The sequence below is a fragment of the Ictidomys tridecemlineatus genome, chromosome 3 (assembly GCF_052094955.1).
Source record: "Ictidomys tridecemlineatus isolate mIctTri1 chromosome 3, mIctTri1.hap1, whole genome shotgun sequence".
Classification (NCBI taxonomy): Eukaryota; Metazoa; Chordata; class Mammalia; order Rodentia; family Sciuridae; genus Ictidomys; species Ictidomys tridecemlineatus.
Genome location: NC_135479.1, coordinates 62,003,673 through 62,027,488, shown reverse-complemented (window position 1 = coordinate 62,027,488; position 23,816 = coordinate 62,003,673). Strand labels below are relative to the sequence as shown.

General features: G+C 39.1%; 1 protein-coding gene and 1 pseudogene across 4 annotated transcripts in view; both read right to left on the bottom strand.

Moving 5' to 3' along the window:
- The window catches only part of LOC101970809 (multidrug and toxin extrusion protein 2), a 54,849-nt gene that overhangs the window by 5,404 nt on the left and 25,629 nt on the right, over positions 1-23,816 (bottom strand). For all 4 annotated transcript variants that reach the window (XR_013436402.1, XM_005341503.3, XM_078042992.1 and 1 more), the window contains 6 exons: positions 22,016-22,129; positions 20,935-21,002; positions 13,890-13,998; positions 12,875-12,950; positions 7,513-7,582; positions 5,460-5,592 (listed from right to left, as the gene is read on the bottom strand). Coding sequence is in view for 3 of the 4 variants with exons in the window: in XM_005341503.3 (XP_005341560.2) it covers positions 5,460-5,592; positions 7,513-7,582; positions 12,875-12,950; positions 13,890-13,998; positions 20,935-21,002; positions 22,016-22,129 (570 nt within the window). In the remaining variant the exon portion in view is untranslated. The remainder of the gene's footprint in view (positions 1-5,459; positions 5,593-7,512; positions 7,583-12,874; positions 12,951-13,889; positions 13,999-20,934; positions 21,003-22,015; positions 22,130-23,816) is intronic.
- Positions 336-4,266, bottom strand: LOC144376196 (KRAB domain-containing protein 5 pseudogene; annotated as a pseudogene).

Below are 23,816 nucleotides of genomic sequence, written 5' to 3'. Positions count from 1 at the left end.
ACCCAAGAAACTGCACCCATATTTGTTAAAACTGTGTGTGTTGGCACAAGGAGGACCTGTTTGTTAATTGCAGAATAATGGATTTTTGTAAAGTAACAAATTGATCACATTTAGAAATTTGTTCTTTCTTTTTAAATCTCTTATCTATAGAAATGTTTGAGTAGAAGTTTAACACAATGCTACATTTGAAATTGTTCAAATCATTAATTGAAGCATGAACTAGACTCCATTTCAAATTTCCTTTCAAAGGAATAGTATGTTTCAAAAATTGTTCTGAATACATATTTAAAGACACGCACAGCTCCTCAAAAGTGACTGGCATAAAATGTGTTGTATTCTGAGATGTTATAAGTTCTTTATGCCCGTTGACAGATTTTCATTATGGGTTGTCATTATGTATTTGTCAAGTTCATTTCACAAGCTTTCTGACCTCCACTCTCTCCCACACTTTCCCATTCTTTCCTTATGTGTAAATTTTCAACACTATATCTTCCCTTTATCATTTTTTTGGAATAAGTGTATTACTCCCTGCTCTGTGAAAAGTCTTGGGTTTGATGAGACCATATGGCTGGGTATATGGCTACCGTTCCTTGTCTCTTCATATCCAGGGCTTTTTCCTCTGCTCCAGAGAGGTGGCCAGGAATGGCTCAGAGACATCAATACCCAGGAAGCTAGGGTTTCTGTAGTTTTCCCCCATCACATCTCTATATAAATTCTGCTGAGCCAGGTCTAGGCATTCCCATTCTTTTTGAGAGAAACCATATCCCTGAATGTCAATGGTTCCTTTACTGATACCCTGTGTTTTCTTACTCTGTATTCCTGCAGCCAATAACTGTAGAGTTGGGTTTTTGTTGTAGTTGTTTCATTTTATTCACAATTTTCGTTAGTTTTGCTGGGGAGTACATTCATGGAGCTCTTCACACTGCCATGCATTTATTTCCTGGCTTTCAGGGTGCCTAGCTTTCTCCCTACAAATTTCTTAAATATTAACAGAGAGGAATTTATCAGCTCAATAAAAGACAACTTAGGGCTAGGGATGTGGCTCAGGGGTAGAGCTTCTTGCCTAGCATTTGCGAGACACTGGGGTTTGATTCTCAGCACTGCATATAAATAAATGAATAAGGGCTGGGGATGTGGCTCAAGCGGTAGCACGCTCGCCTGGCATGCGTGCAGCCCGGATTCAGACCTCAGCACCACATACCAACAAAGATGTTGTGTCCGCCGAGAACTAAAAAATAAATATTAAAAATTCTCTCTCTCTCTCTCTCTCTCTCTCTCTCCTCTCTCACTCTCTCTAAAAAAATAAATAAATGAATGAATAAAATGAAGTCCAGCAACATCAAAAAAATTTAGGGGCTGGGATTGTGGCTCAGCAGTAGAGCGCTCACCTAGCACATGCGAGGCCCTGGGTTCGATCCTCAGCACCACATAGAAGTAAATAAACAAAATAAATGTACTGGGTAAAAATAAAAAATAAATAGTAAAAAAAGTTTAAAAAGACAACTTATAGTCATGAGAGTTCAATATGAAGAAACTAATATTATTTACCTTCATAATAGATCTAAGGGTAAATATTATAGTATCATTTCTAATGGCAATAAAAAAGCATTTGACAAAATTATTAAATATTTGTTGAAAACATTCAATAAAATAGACTCAATAGGTATTTCCTGAATTTAATAAAACAAACATACACAAAACATGTGTATTTCAGCCCCAAATACAGCATGCTATTAGTACAGAAACATTAAAGCATGATTGTTAAAGTCACAAATAAAACAAGACATTCCACTGTTAGCATAAAAAAAATTGATTATACTACTAGAGGAATTACACAGGAAAAAAGAATCAGTGGAATGAAAGTTGGAGAGGAGATTATAAAATTGAAATCATTTGCTGATGATGTGATTCTATGCCTGGAAAGCCCTTGAGGATAAACTGAAAAATACTGTACACAACAAGAGGAATTCAGAAGAGTAACAAGGTCCAACATCTACTTGCAGTTATTAACAGACTTCACATACACAACAACTAACAGATTTTATAATGAAGGAGGTTTATAATGAAGGAGAAATCTGTTTTCTCTTGGTATAATAAAATTCCTGGAACTGGGTAATTTATAAAAGAAGGAGGCTTATTTTGGCTCATGATTCTCAAGGCAAGATCCAAGCATACGCTCAGCTTCTGCTTAAATATTAAAATCCTGAAATCTGAAACCCCCCAAACCACAATTGCCATGATAAAAAAAAAAGGCTGTTAGAAAGGGGTAGAAAGCTAAATTTTGAGGAAGGGGTTGGCCACATTTGGAATGACAAATGTGTCATCTGTCTGTATGACATGAGCATTCCTTATCAGATTTTCCTAACTTCTGGCCATGCTTCTGTGTTGTATGGAGGACCCAGGAGTCCTCTACATGCACTCTTGTACAGACAGACGACAAATTTGGTAGGAAAGAACTGGTGACAGAACAGCAACACTGTTGGGTAATTGTCTTCTATTCCAATGGTGCACATAATTATTTTTTAACAAGTCACTAATTTTGCTGGCTTCTTCAGGCAAATGTGGCAAGTCATTAAAAGCTCCTGGAATTCCATCAGCTAGAGAGAATACCAATAATGACAAATGGCTTTTTGTTGAGATGGGGGGGAGGTCTCATTGTGTCATACATGTGACCTCAAACTTGTGGCCCTCCTGCTCCTTCTTTAATCCTAAGAAGCTGGAATTACAGACACATGCCACCACACGTGGTTACATGATCAAACCCTAACCAGAATTTGGCTTTCTCACACTATCACATAGCTCTCTCTTTTTCATGGAACAATGACCCAAACTTGATGAAAAACGCACCTGAACAGAAGCAAACATTTCTAAAATGTTCATCAGATAATTAAACACCGAAGCTAAGAGTATCAGAGATGCACCTATTTCATGAAAACACAGGTGACTTCCAAGTATTGGATGAACTGGCAGGTGGATTTCAAAGTCAGTTTCCAAATCTTTGGTGAGACTGTATTTATTCTGTACAGACAGAGATCTATTAGTACCATCTTGAGATGAATCTCAAGAGAGAAGAATTTCCCTTTTTATTTATTTATTTATTTATTTATTTAGTTAGTTAGTTAGTTAGTTAGTTAGTTCTCGGTGGACACAACATCTTTGTTGGTATGTGGTGCTGAGGATGGAACCCGGGCCGCACGCATGCCAGGCGAGCTCGCTATCGCTTGAGCCACATCCCCAGCCCCAAGAGAGAAGAATTTCCTCGAGGAAGAAATGAGGTGTCTGGGGGCTGGGGATGTGGCTCAAGTGGTAGCACGCTTGCCTGGCATACCTGAGGCATTGTGTTCGATCCTCAGCACCACATAAAAATAAAATAAAGATATTGTGTCCACCTAAAACTAAAAACATAAATATTAAAAAAAAAATGAGGTGTCTGTAAAAAACAGAAGTTTTCTTGAGCGTATACCACCCTTCCCTTCCTTTGCAAGAAAAAAGGTGCTGAGAGGTAATATCTAAAGAGGGTAATAACAGGGTGTGGGAAATAACAGACGCTAAGATGAATGCTATTGCCACAGCCATGGTAAACTCCCAACTCTTTCTTTCTTGCAAGTGGGATGAACCCTTTGCAGATATGAAGGAAATCAGGTTTGAGAGCATGAGTGGTGCAGAGTCCTTGAATCTGAATGACTTACATATCAGCAGCTGGGAGTAAAGCCAAGACTTCTAAAGGGGAGAGAACAGAAACATAGCCATCTATCTCCTGGCTCCTAATGAAGACCAACATCCAAGAGCAGAAAGTGGAAAAAATGCCAAAGCACAAGAGAGGAGTGAAAATGAAGAGCAGAGAGTATGAAATTATAAGAGACAGGGACCTCGCTTGTTTCTTTTTATATCCCTAGATACTAACAGAGCACAGGGCCTGACATACAGGTACTCATGGAATGCTTATTGAATGAATGATGGAATAATGAAATGCAAATGAGGGAAATACATGGGAGCAAGGAGGGCAGATCTGAAGCCCTATGATCTGGGTTCAAATCCAGCCTCACCCCTTACTGCCTGTGGGACATTTGAACAAATTATTTAACTTCTTCAGGCTTTAGGTTTTTCATGCATCAAGTGAACTAATGGGATACCGTATATTTAAGAAACATAAAATATATAAAGAGTGTAGCATAATTTTGACAGATGCTTTTTATGATTATTATCTCATGTTCTATTACATTGTCTTATACTGAAAATAAATATACTTAAAATATAGAAAAATTGTTAAAATACTACTGTAGAAGTTCATGCCAGAATAATAATGCAAAAAAAGAAACAAAAGGAATGAAAATTAGAAAAGGAGTAAAATTATCTCTTCGCAGATGACACAATCATATGTATAGAACCCTCCCCTAAAAAACTTAGATGTAATAAATGAATCCAATTGAATTTAAAGATACAGGATCAAGATACAAAAAGATACAAAAATCATCCATGCTTTGATAGAGTGTCAATGAGCAATCTGCAGAGAAAGTTGAGAAAATAAATCTAATTATAGCAGCATCCAAAAGAATAAAATATTTAGGAATAAATTTAGCCAAAAAAGTAAAAGAGTTGTACCTTTAAAACTGCTATCATTACTATAAGAAACTGAAGACCTAAGTAAATAGAAAGGTAATCGTGTTCATAGATGGGAAGACTTAATACTGTTAAGGTGGCCATACTGTTCAAAGCAGTCTTATAGATTCAATGCAATTCTGGTCCAAATGCTAATGATCTTTCATGCAGAAATGGAAAACGTGATGATCAAATTCATATGAAATTAAGCCTCAAAAAGCCAAAATAATATTTAAAAAGAACAAAGTCAGAGAATTCACACTTCCTAATTTCAATCCTTACTACAAAGTTATAGCAATCGAGGCAGTGTGGTACAGTCCTAAAGACAGACATACAGGCCAAAAAACAGATATGACAGTCCAGGAAAAAAGCCCATATATGTATAGCTAAGTGATTTTCAACAAGATTGCCAACCAAGGTCATTCAGTGGAGAAAGAACAGTCCTTTCAACAAAAGCTGCTCATTTTTTCTAGGTGATTCTACCTGAGTTTCAGGCCTGATCTAACTAGCTCATCAGCTAGGGGGCTGTTCTGTCAAGCCAGAAGTACACAGATGTTCCCTGTAGCTTCTCACAGGCCCTCTGTCCTTCTCTTCTGCTGTACTTAGCCCAACAGAAGTTGACTAGTTGTATAATTAATCATTTAATCTTGGGCTCATTTTGAGGACAGAAACATGTTTATTTTGTCCAATACTGCATTTCCAGTGTATTTGTACAAAGGAGGCACTGAATATAAATGGGGAGATATTTTTTCCTATTCCACAGGACATATTTCTAATCAATTGCTTTATATTTCAAGCAGTTTATCTTAATGTGACAAAGTGAGAGTCAAAGTTAAGTCCCTGAGGACTGAATCACATACCTATTATCCCAAGTTTAGCAGCAAACATCAGAGACACTCCAATTGGAAAACCAAAAATGTAGTAACCAATGGCGTTCAAGATAGCACCGATCTTCTGTTTTCCTATACCTCTCAGCACTCCACCGCAGGTGCCCTAAGGGGAGGAGAACCAACACCAACTTTGCAGTCACGCAGCTGTCATCAAGTACTGAGTAGTGCATTAGTATCTCACAAGTCTGTCATGCTCAAATAGTCTGTCTCAAAGCAGACCTCGCACATATGTAAGAGATAAAGGAAAACACTTCGCTTCTAAAATTGTGATAACAGACTGGGGATGTAGCTCAGTGATAGAGCACTTGCCTAGCATGCAAGGGGCCCTGGGTTCCATCCTCAGCACCACAAAAATAAAGAATAAATAAAAATAAATAAATAAATTTAAGTTATTTTAACAGCAGCAACAACAACGACAACAAAAAATAAAACCACAAAAACTTTACTCAGAAAAATCATCAGGTAACATAATTTAAATTTCTATTTATCTTGACTACTTGACTATCTTGCAAATCTGGCTACTCACAATAGCCAAATCATATAATTGCCCAGATACCATCAATCGATGAATGGATCAAGAAAGCATGGTATATATACCCAATGGAGTTTTACTCAGCCACAAAGAAGAATGAAATTATGGCATTTGCTGGTAAATGGGTGGAAATGGACAATATCATGCTAAGTGAAATAAGCCAGACTCAGAAAATCAGGAGTCAAATGTTTTCTCATATGTGTTAGCTAGAGAAAAATAAGAGAAGAAAGGTGGGGAGGGGGTATGAGGAGGTGGGGGTGAGAGACATCATAAAGATACAGGGAAGATGAGTGGAGTGGAAGAAGATGGAGGGGGAGGGTTCAGGGACAGGAAAGGGGGACAGGAATATGGAATGAATTTAACAAAATCATGTTATGTGCATATATAACACTGGGAATTTCACCTTTTTGTATATGTAGAAAGTACCAATCAAAAATAAACAAACAAGTGAAAGGAAGATCAGTAGAGAAAGAATAGAGGAAGGGAGAAGGGGAGGAACAGGAACTGAAATCAAATTCCATGCATGTATAATTTTGTCCAAATGATCCCACCTATAATGCTCTAATTTTTAAAAAATGAAAAACATTTGTTCTCTAAAGGAAAAAAAATAAATCAAAATAAAAATATTTTGTAGTCAGGCATGGTGGTGTACATGTGTAATCCCAGTGACTTAGAAGGCTAAGATACAAGGATCACAAGTTTGAGGCCAGCCTCAGTAACTTAGCAAGGCCTAACCAACTTAGCAAGATCCTATCTCAAAATAAAAAATTAAAAGGACTGGGGCTGTGGCTCAGCACCTCTGAGTTTAATCCTCAGTACCAAAAAATTTTAAAAAATAATATTTTGTAAAATCATATACAAAAAAAGGATTTATAGGCTTCATTGATGGTATCTCAAGCAGAAATTGGTCTAAAATTATAGCCAAAAAATATTAATGCAATTGTGAGCTTCTTTTCCATACTCTTCTTACCACTTGCTGTGTTCAGTCACAGGCATCACATCTTCAGAGTAATATGGGAAAAAATCAAGAAATTCCATGGGGGTGGTGTGGGGAGCAAGATGACAAAAGGGCCTAGGAACCATGAAGAATAATTGTTCAAACTGAGAAGAAGCCTTCAGGGGTGATTCTGCAGTCCAGCCTATATAGGGTCTTCAGATACCCACAGATCCAAAAAAGACCAAACTAGAGAAAGACCTTCTAGTGGTCAGAAGTAATTTAAAGGCATCCTGGCAGGCCTAAGAGGACAGGAGTCACCCCTTGTCTAGATGGCCCTTAGGGCAGAGGAGGAGATGGAGAACTCAATCTCCTCCACCTTGTGAGGCTACACATTCAAGTAACTCATCTTTCCCTCAAGTGGCCCAGACTGCTTGAAGCAAGAGCTCACTCTTCTTAAAAATGAAATAGCAGATATTTATTTTTAATTAAAAAATTTAGAAACACAAAACACATTTTGTTATGTACATTAGAGTAAGATCACTCCAAATACTCACTGCAAGTGCATCAAATAGATGAAAGGGAGCAAAAATCGGCATCACTTGGCTCACAAGGGAAATAATATCCCTGTTGGAGGAAAAGAAAGTAGTCAGTGATCTAAAAATCACAAACCTGACAATTCAATAAAAAAAGAATTTCTTTTTGACAAATTAAGTACATAATAAAACCTCATTAATTCAAATTTTACTACATAGAATTTAGGTTAAAAGGGACATGGACAAAGCTGCCATTAGAGCATAATTCTTTTTTTTTGCATTTCAATTCTTATTACACATATACAGCATAATTTTTTTATATCTCTGGTTGTATACACCAATTCGTGTCTTCATACATGTACTCTAGATAGTAATGATCATCAGGTTCCACCATCATTAATAACTCCATGGCCCCTCCCTTCCCCTCCAACCCCTCTGCCCTATCTGGAGTTCGTCTATTCCTCCCATGCTGCCTCTCCCTATCTCACTATGAATCAGCTTCCTTATATGAGAGAAAATATTCGGCATTCGGTTTTAGAGCATGATTCTTAAAGCTCCATTTATGAGGAAGTAAATATGGGGGTTGGGAAGAAAAAGCAGGTTTCAATCTGTGTATAGAAAGCCTTCTCTGTATAAAGGAGTCTTCCTCAAAAATGGAGTTGAAAGCAGTATTCATATAGGTAACATTTTTCTCTTCAGGGATGCCCTGGACTCTTCATTTATGAAAGATCTGCCTACAGCTTCTGCAGAGGACATCTTGGAGCTCTGAAGGCACAGCAGGGACAGGGTCATTATGAATGAAATTCATGGAACAGGCCACAGCACCCTCTCCCAGAGAAAAGATTTCCTGCTCCCTCCCATGCACCTTCACAGGAAGCCTGATGGTCATCCAGAGCCACCAGGTTAGGCAAAGCCTGCAGTCACTTCTCTCACTCAGAGGAGTGACCTCTTTGGAACAGACTGGTAGGACTGCAGCCACCTAAATGTGCACTCCCTCCACTGATCAACACAATGATACGGTCTTTCATTTAAAAAATACAAACATGGAATTAATGCCCACCAGGAACTAAGGAAAATCAATAGCATATTTTTTTTTAAAAAAGGAAAAATCAAAATAAGTATGATGACACAAAAGGAAGCAGGAAAAATGTAAGGAACTTGAGAAAAAATTTTAAATTGTCATTACTATTCTTAGTGACATTCAGGAGTTAACAGCAGGGAGTTAAGGAAAAGGGAGCCATTGGGCAAAAATAATTGGAGATGAAAAATGTGAACAATAAAATTTTACTTACAGACCAGATAATGAATGGTCATGGCTAAAGACTAAATTCCAGCTTGGAAAATAAAGTTGAGGAATGCCCCAAAACACAAAGAGAGATAAGGGAAAAGAGATGTTTTGGATTAATGAATAAGTTCTATCATTTGTCTGAAAAGAATTCCAAAAGGAGAACAGAAAAATGCACAGGAGGGAGTAAATTAAAAAAAAAAAAAGTGCACAGCCAAGGACAAAATTATCTGAAAGACTTAAAAAAAAAAAAAGACTTCTACAAGAGAACGAGAGCCATATCAGCATTGGAAAGTCTATGCTCTCCCAGTGATATCATGGAAGATGGCAGAGAAGGAAGCTTAAGAATCAGCCTCTTCCCAAGCTACCATTGAACTGGTAAGAAATGTCAGAATCAGCCACTTCTGAACTCTGGAGTCCAGGCAAACACTTGCGAAATAAGGAGAGTGCTTGGTGAAGAGGCTGGTGAGAGCTGGTTAAGTCTGGCATTCAACAGAGCAGCTGTGTTTTCCCATTCTCCCAGTAGAATCTGGCAAATATTATCAGACCCCCTTTTTTTCCCCCAAACTCTAGAAATGAACCAAAGGCGCTTTAGGTGTCTGGGGCACTTATTCAAGACAAGCAGCTGAGGGGCTGGGGTCATGGCTCAGTAGTAGAGCATTTGCCTAGGACCTGTGAGGCACTGGGCTCAATCCTCGGCATCACATAAAAAAATAAAATAAAGGTATTGTGTCTATCTACAACTAAAACAAATGTTTAACAACAGTGGCTGAATATTGGTGAGAACAGCAAGCTTTGTGATGTTGTAACTTATCCTAATGTTTCCTGCCAACAAGGACACCTTGAACTTTAACAGCTTATGTTCCATGACCTGAGGAAGAACAGGCTGGCTCTTTTGAAGCCTTGTTCACAAAGCACAATTATTATATCCCAGACAGACCACATGTCTGGTGGTTTCCTAGAAAACCCTACTTGGAAGACCGTCTTTATTTCACCTGATTCAAACTTGCCCAGGGCTAAATTCAATCTTTGAGGGATTGTACATGTTGGAAACCTGTGCAAGCAAATGTTTTAGCTGACTGCCCCAGGCAGAGGATAACAGTTTGGGTTATGGGTGAAATAGATAGGAAGATTTTAACTCAAAATAAGGATGATATCCTGACAATCACTGCTAGCAAATTCTTCATCACTAAAGTTATATAAGTATAAGCTACAGGGTCTACAAATATATTTTGGAGGAATCCCAGTATCGGATGGGTATTTACATTAAATAGCTCTTTGGGTCTCTTTAATGCTAAGATTTTTTTCAAATCTAGGTTTTTTTGGCATTATGTTTTAAAATTTTCTTCTGTCAATAGAGGAGAGCCTCTGTTTGGGGAAATTCTAATACATGATTTTAAGGCCATTCACAGCCTGCTGATACTCTCTATTCATTTTTCTTTCCAGTCTTTTCTATCTACATTTTATTTAGGATATTTACTATTGCTGTATATTTAAATTCCTTATGTTTTTCTTCTATGGTATCTAATGTGCTGTTAATGTCATCTAATATTCTGTTCAATTTGGTTTTATTTTGTTTTTTATATCTTTGATGTCTCACTTCAACATGCTCATATATTTCTCCCCTATCTTCTTTGTTTCATTTTGTTGTTCCTCTTCTACCTTCTTTTTTTAAAATTTTTTTTTAGTTATAGATGGACACAATACCTCTATTTTATTTATTTTTATGTGATGCTGAGGATCAAACCTAGTGTGTCATATGTGTGAGGCAAGCACTCTGCCACTGAGCCACAACCCCAGCCCTATGAAGCTATGAATCATAGTTTTAAAATCTGTTCTAATATCCTTGTATAGGAGTAATTCAGTTCTCTGTTTCATTTCTGGGTCATTTTCCATTGACTGATATCTCCCTTCATTACAGATTTTTAGTTTCTTGCTTCTATGTTTGCCTGGTCTGGTCATTTTTTTAGATTTTTTTTTTTTTTTTTTTTTTAGTTGTAGGTGGACACAATGCTTTTATTTTTATTTATTTATTTTTATGTGGTGCTGAGGATCAAATCCAGTACCTCAGCCACGCTGGGCCAGCGCTCTACCACTGAGCCCCAGCCCCAGCCCTGCCTGGTCATTTTTAATTGTCTGCTAGGTGTTATAAATTTTATGTGGTTGAGTCCAGCACATCTATTCAAAGCTCCCATTTTATATACCCTTGAACTTTGATGAGGTTAAGTTTCCTAGAAACAGTCAGATACTTTCAAGGTTTGTACTTAGGCTTGGGTAGGCAAGATGGGAGCACCCTTGACAACTAGGACTAATTTTTTTCTTCTAGGCAACACCCTTCTGAAAACTGCACCAGATAATGTCCTATGTATTGAGGTTGTTCCATTCAGCTGGTGGTAACACAGACTCTTCCTAATCCTTTATAAACTCCGGGGATTATTCTGCCTGCTCCTTTTGGCCCCATTTTCCCTGAATCACATAAATACACAACTCAGTGGTCAGCTCAAGATCTAGAAAGACCTCTGAGGATCTTGAAAGTGCTCTCCATGGAGCTCTCTTCTCTCTGATGCTTTGTGAACTCCAATCACACGCCCCCCCTTGAACTCCCAACTGTGTTTCTTCATCCCGAGGGGGACAGAGGAGCTTTGCCGGGACATCAAATGTCCCCACAAAAATTCATGTGTTGGAGACTTGGTCCCCAGTGCAGAGGTGGAGCTTTTGGAAAGTAAATGGGTCACAAAGACTCTGGATTCTCCATGGATGAATCCATTGGTAGCTGAATGAATTACTGCAAGGCAATGGAACCTAGGAAGTGGAACCTGATGAAGGAAAGCAGTTACTGGAGATTTGCCCTGAAGGGTATTTCTTATCCTCAGTCCCCTTCTCTGTATGTGTGTGTGTGTGAGTGTGTGTGTGTGTGTGTGTGTGTGTCTGTCTGTCTGTCTGTCTGTAGTTCGATTGGTTCTTCTGCCTGTTTCCCTCTCTCCCTCTCTTTTCCTGGCTCCCATGACCTGAGCAGCATACTTCTGCCACGATGTCCCACCCCACTCAGGCCCAAAGCCTAGAGCCAAATGACCATGGACTGAGAACTCTGAAACTGTGAGCCAAAATGAACCTTTCCTACCCTAAGTTGCTTTTCTCAGGTATTTGTCACAGCAAAGAAAAGCTGTCTGATACACCAGGGCTTCCCCTTCCTGGCTTGAAAACCCTCTTCCAGTGAGCTGAGCCGATCGAGGCTTCTCTTCATTACATTTCCCTCTCAGGAATAACTCTTCTGTGCTGTCTACTGTCTAAGGCATAAAACACATTTTTAAAATACCTATTTTTTGTCTAGTTTTTTGTTGTTTAAGGCATGAAGATAAAACCAGTCCCTGTTTCTCCATCTGACCACCTCCTTAGGCCTAAGATTTTTATGAGAATACATTCATGCTTTTGTTTAAAACCAGTGAGGTTGGACGAAACTGGGAGAGCACAACTTGTAAAAAATGAGACTGAATTTCTTCCCAACCGGAACCTGAGGCAACTGGTACAAATTATTCAAACTCTCCATGAAAAAAGAATTTTTTTTTCCAGGCTGGGGAAGGAACTCAGGACTACAAGAATGCTAGGCAAGTGCTCTACCACTGAGCCACACCTGCTGCCCATGAAGATTTTTTTTTTTTTACTGAAAAGACACACCAGCATACCTAAAAAAAATTATTCAAGCACATCGTTACAGAAAATGCAATACAATTGAGCCTAAGACAAAGTCAGTCATTTTTGCAAATACTGCCCAGAAAGAATCAGGCATGGGTACTGTCAGCATGCCCTGGACTGTAAGGTGCCTCTTTGTGGATGAGGATGTTACATGTACTCTTCCTGTACATCTGAGCAAAACTCCACTCAGGTCTGATGAGTAAATGGACTAGGTATGGGAGGAATGGGAATGGTTTTCTTGGGCTTTCTTCATTCTAACTCATTCACATAATTCTGTGTTTCTCATTCCTAGCTGCATGAAGAGCTTTCCTATGAAGGAAACTGCTATCCATCTCTCATAATCAGAAAAATATAGTGAAGAAAGAAAACCTAAAAGCAATGGCATTTTTATCCATGAGTACATACTTATCACTGGTGAAAATGTAGGCAACCACATCCTTCAAAGCTGCTAGCAGAACTCCCAGTGCAAGTGCACAAACACCTGGAAAGCATGGAAGAAGCCAAGAGGAAGTGATATAAAATGTGATTAAATCCTAGGGCTGACATCTCATGAAAGACTCTCATCAATGATTTGCAAGGCTGAAGGAGGAGGGTTGCCTGAGCCCACAAGTTTGAGGTAACATAGCAAGACCCCAACTCAAAAAAAAGTTTATAAGGTTAATAACGTGTCGTTTTGCTGTCTATGGAAAGGACAACTAAAATCTGGCAATTCTGACTTCTTTTTCTAAGGGAGACTGATCCTCAATAAGATTTCAACTGTGGTAGTTTGAATGGCTTTGTCCTCTTCAAAATTCATGTTGAAATTTAACCTCCAGTGAAACTGTGTTGGGGGGTGTGCTCTCTGGGAGGTGACTGGATCATGACAGCTGTGACCTGATGAATGGATTAGGTCTCCTTGGGCCCCTTTTCACCCTTCCATCCCTTCTGCCACAGGAGAATGAAAATCAAGTCTCCAGCTTGGAAGCAAAAAGCATCCTTCACTAGACAGCCAAACTGGCTGGAGTCTTGACCTTGGACTTCCCAGTCTGCATCCTCTTACAGCAGCACAAACAGGCCAGGCCATCAGTGCATCAGAATCTTTTACAACTGCTGAGATTTTAGGACACTGGAATAGCCAGAAGAGGTGATGGACCAGGAACATGGAGAGTTAGTCACTTGGACTATACTATCCTCATAAAGTCTGACTGCATATGATAATTGCCTTGGAAATTATTTCAGTAGAACCAAGCAGAACATTATTTACTTGGCATGTAGTAACAGAAAATTATAATTGGAAGATTGACTTAACTCAGTAAGTCAGAAAGAGCATAGTTGAGTGTATATATATGACTCAATTCGTTAAGATATTCTGATACACTGACTTTCACTTATCACACTAAATTCCTTAAAGACACCAGGAGGTTAGAAGCGCGTTACTCACTCGCACACAACAGAACAGAGGTACAGGAGCACCGAGCCTGCTCAGCATTCCCTGCTCCCAAAGCATTGCCCACTCGGACACTGGCGGCCACACCAAAGCCAAAAGGCACCTAGGAATTAACAAACATAAATCATAATTTTAAAAACCCCGAAAGTTCACACATTAGCACACTAGGGTTCATCTAGTCTCAGCATTCTGGGTTCTAGAAATAACTCTATTTCATCCCGTCTGTGTGGTGGGTGATAAAGGCTCAGCCTCCTTGACACCTGATTTCCTCACTGCAACTTCACAAATACCGGACGAGGACCTCTTAAGGAAGCTGGATTTGGGTGCAAAGCCCCTCCTTTACTGACACAACACCTTCATCATCATGACTTAATTTAAGCTAGCTATGCTCTTAAATGTAAGATTCAACTTAATATAAATCATAAATTATTTATAGAAAGGAAGGAACCATGTGAAAAACCACTTAGGACAGAGCCTGGCATACTATAGGAACTCAACAAATGTTGATGAAATCTGACCCCATAGCCCCCCATTGATGGTGGGACAGATGAAACACTCCATGTCTGACCATCCAGACAGCTAGAATATGCCTCTTCAAAGGCCAAAACTTTATTGTAATTATCAGTTATGGAAATCTAAAGCTATACATTTCTTTGCTTCTCACATAGACCATTCAACCTTCAGTCATTATCTTGCAACATAGTGTGCCTTCAGGCTGTATGTGTAACATGGGTTGTATAGACAGCTTTGATTTTGGCTCTCATGTCTACTTTAAGAATTTATATATCAGCTTTAAAAAAAACAAATTAAAAAATAAAGAAGAAAAAAAATTGTCTTTGAAGAAAAAAAGAAAAAAAATAAAATAAAAAATAAATTAATTAATTAATTAAAAAAAAAAGAACTTATATATCAGCTTTAACTTCTTGTTTCTGCCACAAGCAGCATCCTCCCAACAACCTTCTAATTTGTTAATGTTTTGAAAACTAGCCTAAATTAACTATATGTATAATTAATTTATATGCAAATATATATTAATTATATATATATCAATTATGTGTATATATTATTGTTAAGATTAAGAACTTGAGAAACAATAGATTTTGCTACATAAAACCATGTAAGACCTGTGCCCAAAGTATGTGCCATTGACTTTTCAGTTTAAGATGCATGACAGGCTTACATGCTTAACTCCCTTCCCTCCCCAAACATCATTCATAGAAAATTAATTTCCATGCTTTGTAGAGAGAAATTTATCGACAACACTGTGAATAGCAAAACAGCTTTTGGAAGAGGGTACTAGTGCCATGTTCCTGGGGTAGAATCGTCAGGATCCACAGCCAAGAATATAACAAAAGGCTGGATCATGCTCCTTCTTCCCAGTGGATCCCTCAGATTTTGAAGTCCCAGGTTCATCATCGAGGCAGGGAAAGCAGTATCCAGGGAGATGCCAATGAGGCCTATCTGAGCTCCCTCATACTCTCCACACACAGAAGGCTGGGATAACACAGAGAGGAACTGTGTGTGAGCTCCCTGTGTGCTCTGTGTACCCCAAATCAAGCCTTTTTCCTTTGTTTTAGGGAGTATGTAGACATGGGGCCAGGGTAGGACAGGAAGGTGGAGGTCAGACTACCTCTGCCTCATATCCACTCATTCATAACCCCTAGCCAGACACAGCAGCATATGCCTGAAATCCCAGCAACATGGGAGGCTAAGGGAGGAGGATCACAAGGTCAAGGCCCACCTGGAAAACTTAGTGAGACCATGACTCAAAATAAAAAAGCTGAGGGACACTGCTCAGTACCACAATCAATCAATCAATTAAAAATGAAGATGTCACTTGAGAGAGATCACCTTTGCACCTAGCTTCCCACTGGTCCATCCCATTCAGGACAAAGACCTGTTGGAGAAAAATCTCCAAATCACAGAATGGGAATTCAATGCCAGCCATTTATTTTATGAATCCATGTATTCGATCATGCATAAGTATAAATGGGTCATTCAGATCACCAGAGCTTTGAGGGAAACTGAAACACACATTCCTCCAAGAAGATCAGGATAAATAAAAGGCTATTTGACCTCAGAGGAAACAAAACTGATAACTTAAGGAGCAGAAAAGAATATTTAAAAGTTCAATTTAATATCCTCAGATACTTAAAGGTAGACTGTAGACTTAAGTCATGAAGAAAAAGAAAGAAATTCTGGAATGACAGCTGTGTACTGTGATAGAAAAAGTCTAGAAATCAGTGTATACAAATGAAAACAAGGGACCAAAGGGTCCTGAGATGTTTAAGGAAGAAAAATGGATTGACAGGTAATGGTTTGTTTAAACCCCAGATGATATTAGTAAGATGATGAAGGCATGTGCTACTTCTATCAGTAAGAGAAAAAGGCTATTAGAAATGCCAGAGAAATAAATAAAAAGCTGTACAAGAAAAGTCCTATCCTGCAGGCTGGGGTTGTGGCTCAGTGGTAGAGCGCTTGCCTGGCATGTGTGAGGCACTGGGTTGGATTCTCAGCACTGCATATAAGTCAATCAATCAATTAATTAATTAAAGTTCCCTCAACAACTAATAAAAACATTTTTAAAAATTCAAAATAAAGTCCTGTCCTAAATAGTAAACAAACTAAAATATGACCAACTGATGAAAACAAGGAAAAAATCATCAATTTAATCTTTTGCTCATAAAGTTCTCTTTCCACAGTTGAAGAGTTTTGGTAACTATTTGGACAGGATTTCCTTCTCATGTGTTGCCAGAACCATCACTTGGATATGCGAATTATCATATTTATAAGAATCATATTGTTATTAATGTTGTTTTTTCAGATGAACCCTAAAATACTAAAACATACATGTATAATATAAGGCATAAATCAAAGATTATAACCATCACAAAATAAAAACAAGAATATAGTAGCACAACATTGTGATTGAGACCAGGAACTCTGGAGCCAGGTCCCTGGGTTCAAATCCCAGCCAATTACTTCCTTGAACTAGGATCCCTCTTCCTCATCTATAAATATAAGGATTCCATGAGTTACTATTTGTAATTTAGATTAGTGCCCATCTCATAACTTGTGGCTGGTTGTTAAGTAGCTTGTGAAATTTGGAAGGCAAATGAGAAGAGATATAGAAAGAAACACAGTTACAAAATATTCCTCATCTTACAATTCAGGGAGTCAAGATGCAGCATCTATAAAGTTGATAGATCAAGAAAAAGAAGCCTATGTTTATTATTAAAGTCATAAAAGTAACCACTAAGAGAATTAGAAGAAAAACCATAATGTAGAAGGAGATGCTGTGGAAAATGAGCTATATTCCTCATCTTTCTCAACAGAGTCAATCTATAGTTATTGGGTAAAGGTATTAAGAAATGTAGGTCCAAAAGTCTGGTAACAATGATCAGAAAATGGTTAAGTGGGATGGCTCAGGGGAATAGACTAATAAGAGAGGACGAAAGTTTACTCTCACTTTTGTAAATTTCTAAACTAGGTGAACATATTATGTGTTCCTTAGTATGAATTGCTTTTATATTAATATGGTTTCGAGAAAGGGGCTAGGGATATAGCTCAGTTGGTAGAGTGCTTTCCTTGCATGCACAAGGCCCCAGGTTCAATCCCCAGCACCACAGGGGGGAAAAAAGATGGTTTTAAGAATATATATAAATTAAAATCTATGGGAGAAAAAACTACTGAGTCCTGGCTTTCATTCCCACAAAAATAATTAATCAGTTAATTAAAATAATGTGAATAATTTGTTACAGATGCAATTGACAGAAAACTGATAATCTTCTGGTTATACAGACTTCATACCTAGTTAAACATAAATATAGGCAACCTCACTGACAAAAATTAAGACAAAATGCTCACTTTCATATATCAAGTTGCTAAATATTTTTAAATAAATTGAATTGTTTTCTTCATTTTCAGATTGTTCACGGCTAATATGTAGAAATGCAACAGAAGCGTGTGTATTGATCTTCTATCTTACAACTTTGCTGAAATCATTTATTAACTCTAGTAGTTTAAGGTATATATGTTTGTATCAGATTCTTGTAGTTTTCTATATAAAAGATCATGTCATTTGCAAATGGGGATAATTTTACTTTTTTTTTCCTAATCTTTTTTTTTTTCCTTTCCAATCTGGATGTTTTTTATTTTTTTTTCTTGCCTCATTTTCCAAGCTAAAATCTCCAGCACAATGATTATTAGATTTTTAAAATATTTAGAATCATATCTTTAATCATCTTGCTCTGTCTCTGTATTATGTCCCTGAATACTGTGTCTATACCAGCCTCCTACTCTCTCTCCCTGGAATTCCCACACATATATAATGATCTACACCATTCATACATTCTATCTCTCTACACGCCTTTGTTTTATTCTGAGGAATGTCTCTACATCTATCCTCAAGTTCACTATTGATTCTTTTTTAGCTGTGACTAACCAGCTATTTTTCATATCCAATATTAGATTTCAATGACTTTATTTTCTAATTCTCAAAGTTCTACTTGGTTCTTTTGCAAATATTGTTGTTTTTTTTTTGTTTGTTTCAATTCTTTTATGTCTAATTATTTGGAACATAATAATTTTCTAGTCTCTTTCTTACTACTACATCATTATCTCAAAATCTGAACTCTAGTTTTCCTGTTTTATCTGTTAACTCTTGCTTTTGTCTTTTTTTAAATAATTTTATTGTGAACTCACCACTAAGAAAGCTTGCTTTCCCCTGGGAATAATGAAGAATTATTACCTTTCTGTTTCTCACAAAAGGAAGTCTGTGACAAAACAGAAAGTAGGTGGTTGGTGCCAGGAACTAGGGCTGGGGACGAGAGGTGGGGAGCTTGATGGTGGATGCATAGTTTCCACAGTGTGATATGAAAAGTCCGTAAATGGTCACATAATAGTGTGAGTGTAATTAACATGCTGAGATGTACACTTAACAATTAAGACAGTATCTTGTGTTAGATATATTTTACCACAATTAAAAATAAAAATGTAAAGAAATGGCAAGAGTGTAACAGAGCAGATAGAAAAATAGATCTAAAGACAAAATTAGTAGATATCTCCTGTTTATCAAACAGCTCTATTATCAACATTTAAAATCAGAAATAGCAGGGCACGGTGGCGCATGCCTGTAATCCTAGCAACTGGGGAGGTAAGAGGACCATGATGTTCAAAGCCAGCCTCACAAACTTAGCAAGTCTGTGAGTCTCTGTCTCAAAATAAAAAATAAAAAGGGATGGGTATGTGACCTCAGTGGTTATGTGCCCCTGGGTTCAATCCCCAGTACCAAAATACATACACAATACATATGTACAGAAGCAAAATCAAAGCCCTCCCCTGATACCACACATATCCCAACTCTGACAACCAAGGTTAACATTTATGCAGAACTGTCTACCCGGGGAGCCTCTCTCTATTCCTTTACCTGCCTTGAAAGTCATTCATTCAAATCTGGCTGTACCTCTTCATTGCTCCATGAGGTCCCTAATGGCCTTACCCCTAAACCCAGTGGATGTTCTCCAACCTCCCACTACACTACATCCCAGTCTCCCTCAGCCGGCTCCTCTGTCTCTTTGCCGAGTTTCCTTCTGTTCCTGCCCTCTCCATGTTGGGCTGGCTCCTGACACTCTTCAGTTTTATTCCCAGCTGATCACATGATACCCATTAAAATTTGTTTCACTTTTAAGATTAAAGAAAAACACAAGGAAACAAAAACGATCTGTAGTCCAACTGCCCAGAGAGCCTCTCAATCTTTTAAAAACAAGAAGCAGCTGCTCACACCTGTAATCCCAGTGACTGGGCCGGTCAGCAATGGGGCAGGTTGCTGAAACAGAGGTTCACAAGTTCAAGCCAAGACTCAGCAACTTAACAAGGCCCTGTCTCACAATAAAAAGTAAAAAGGATTGGGTATTTGGCTCCTCTGGGTTCAAGTACCAGCACACACACACACACACACACACACACACACACACACACAAAGAAACAGACAAAACAATGGGAGTTTCCCAGTTTCCCATTTCTGTATGGGCTGGGAATATCAAAAAAGCATCAGAAGATAAGAGGCATTACCCTGCACAGCTGTGTGATTCTTCTCACTCCCTGCCTTGCATGCCACAACCAAACTCTGACCCTGGCTTTGACATTCTGCCTCCCCACACACCTAGTCATCTACTTCTCTTCTCCTTCACCTGGACCATTCTAGCAGCCTTCTCTGTCCTTTCCACTCCCACCTACAATTCTTAGCCAGCTTCTACACAGGCGAAGAATGTTGTTCCTTGACCTGGGACCACAGGCCCTGTGTGCTCCCTCCAACTTTCTCTCAATAACCCTCAATAAGCCTTCAGCAATGCCAGGTACAGTTCCATCATGGGGCCTTGGCTCAGGCTGCACTGTTGACTCCCACCTGTGGGCTCCCCAGGCCAGCTTCTGTCATCCTTCATGTCCCAGTTTAAACAGTGACACACAGAGACCCTCCCTCACTACCTGATCTAAAAGGCATCTGCCTCTGTTTTCATGCATCTCAGACCATTTTTTGCTTTTTTCTGGTGCTTATCATACATATATGATATTTGCAATGCTCATATTTGTCTTTATTTATTTATTTATTTTCTTCTTTATCTCTGTCTCCTCTCTGAGCCACAGCTACAAGAAAACAGAAGCTGTCTCCATCTCACTCACCATCCTATTCCAGCAGTAACTCCATATTGGTTGAATGTATATGCCAGGTATCATGTTAAGTATCATATGCAGTATCTCATTCAATCTTCACCTGAAAAGTAGGTATTTCCCCCCATTTTGTATAGGAGGAGACTAAATGTCAGGAAGGTTCAGTAAGGAGCCCATACCACATAGTCAGGGAATGCTATGGCTAGGACTCAACTTCATATGTCTGGTCCCCAATCCATCCATGCTGTCTCCATAATGCAATTCTCTCTCTCTCTCTCTCTCTCTCTCTCTCTCTCTCTCTCTCTCTCAGCAATGATGACGGCCCACAGGGTTCATGAAGTAGGGCTGAGTCTCACCCCGTAGGTCTTACCATGTAGGCTGCAGAGGCCAGTTCATAAATGACAGCCTGGGCTCCAAGCTCAGTCACATTAATCAGCCCTGAAAGGTTGACACATGCAGAAGACATTCAAAACTTCAATTAAAACAAGCATTTTCCCTAGAAAACTAGGACACCTTTTAATTTGAGAGAAGCCAACCATGCCCCAGAAGCATCATTTGAAGGTAGAATTCACTGTCAGATTGTTCCGAGAAGAACCCCAGACATCTTTTCCTGGGGAAGTTGCCAAGATTTCTGGCAGCTAAGATTGACACATTCATTTTACAAGCCCCTGCTCCACCAGGGAATAAAACATCGGGTTCAAAGTAGAAAAGGCTCCTAGGGTTGCAGGCCATTCCCAGGAGATGTGGGGTCACAATGTGGGAGGGGAAGGCAGAAGGGCAAACTCTATGCATAGCTGATAGGATCACTACCGTGTACCACTGGGCACAACCTGCTCTGTTACCTGCTTGTTACCTATTTGATCTATCATGTTACTAGTGATCCGATGGCTAAAATGAATACCAACGGCTCAAATCATCACAATTCAGTAAACATGCAGGTCATAGCTAAAACAGAGCCAAATCAATGACTCTGCATTTGTTAAGTCTTAAAAACTTGGCTGGAAGTCAGGTGAGATAGTGCACATCAGTACTCAGGAGGCCAAGGCAGGAGGATGGCGTGAGGCCAGAAGTTCAAGGTCAGCCTAGGCAACATAGAGAGACTTCAACAACAACAAAATAGCCAGACGCTTAGGAAAAATCAAATGAGACACAAGGCAGGCCAAGTCGGGAGATCTGGGTTGGAGGTTTTGTTTTCTCACTCCATGACTCTTGGCAAACCCCTTGCCGGCCACCTCCTTTTCCTTATTTACAAAATATAGGGTGGGTCAGTAGTGCTACAGTCCCATCCAATCCAAATTTGGTTGGTGAAAAGTTTATGCCTGTATTAAAAACCTCCACGAGAGCCTGATAAGATGGTGCAGGATGGAGAAGCGATACTTTAGTTTCTAGAAAAGCTTTGGAGATGTGACTCGCCAGGCTGGGCATAGGTGTCCACTGGACTGCTGACAGACCTGCGAGGAAGGTTCCAACCTCGAAGGTCCACCACTCGATGCACAGCATGAACATACTGGGAATAGCCAAGTGGATGTAGGCACCCCACTCCTGGAAGCACTCCCTCGTCCAACCTGCAGATCAGGGAACAAAACAGAGATTCATTGTATTCTCTGATAATAACCATTCTATTCAGATACCGGCCTCTTCCACATGGTCAGAGGCTGTAAGTAGCTTCTGAGTAGTCTCCAGCAAAACATAAAGATGTCAAAGAGGACCAGGGTTTAAGATGGCAGGCACTAAACTGTCAATGTTTAGTGAGACTAAAGTATGTTTATGCCCTTATCATGTCATGAGCCATCCACAGGCTGTGTGTGTGAGCTATGTGCATTTGAGTTATATGAGGGGTGTTGCATGCTGATTGGGGTGTGCAACACAGTGTGCACACCCTGTGCACTCTACTTGTGATCCCACGCAGCACCTGAGATGGGTGTGACTTGCCAAGATGTCAATCAATCTGCTGACCACAAGATAACACCAAGCAAGACTCCACCTTTCAAAATCCTATCTCCTGCCTTAATTTGGTGAAGAACATTCCATTGAAGCTCCTTTGTGTGTCCCCGCTGTAAAATAATGAGATCCCGAGTGCACGCTCTCTTTCTAGCACTGTCCTGCATGGAAGCTGATCCCTTAAAGTCGCAGAGCTGTCCTGCCCTAGAGCTGAGAAACTCATGACTGTGTTTTTTTCTTTGCTGTTTTCTTAGGTCAAACCAGCCAGATCCTTTGAACCCAGCTCATCTCATCAGCCCAGCCAACTGGTGGGACTATCATACGTATATCCATACGTGCCACTCCTGGATATAAATGGCAAAGAAAGTTTTGTGGTACTCCATAAAAAATGTAGGCTACACATTGTGCAGACTGTGGCCGTGGAGTGTGAGAGACAACAAGGAGACATCAAGAGAGAACTAGAGAGGTAAAATTCAATAGATGCACACTATGGTTGAGAGCAAAACACTGCACACATAAATGCACACATATATGTACATATTTATATATATTTGTGTGTGTGTGTGTGTGTCTGTGTGTGTGTGTGTGTGTGTGTGTGTGTGTGTGTGAGAGAGAGAGAGAGAGAGAGAGAGAGAGAGAGAGAGAGAGAGAGAATATATGGATAGATCCCTCTTTTTCTGAGAGGAGGTCCTGAGCACAAGCAGCCCTCCTGTTTCAGCCTCCCAACTAGCTGGGACTGGGTGCAACACCAGTGCACCCAGTTTTGAGTAGATCTTAAAATACATTGTGCTCACAAGCAATAAAAATGAAAGTAGACAAAATAGAATGCCCAAATTAAAACTTTCTGTGCATCAAAGGACACAATCAGCCACACGAAAAGGTAACCCACAGAATGGGAGAAAATATTTTCAAATCATATACCTCGTTAAGATAGCTGGATGTCATAAAATCCATGACTCATAAATAACTTCTGCAACCCAGCAATGAAAAAAAAAACTATTTAAAAATATGCAATGGATTAGAATAGACACTTCTCCAAAGCAAATATATAAATGGACAAGTACATGAAAAGATGTTCAACATCACTAATAATTAGGGAAGTGCAAATCAAAATGAGTTATTACCTAATATGCATTAGGATGTCTATTATCAAAAAGAAAGGAAGAAAGGGAGGGAGGGAGAGCAGGAAGGAGAAAGGAAGGAAGAAGGAAAGAAAGAATCAAGGAAAGAAGGAAGGAAGGAACCAAAAACAAAGGTTGGCAAAAATGTACAGAAATTGGAACCCTTTTGTACTGTTTGTGGGCATATTAA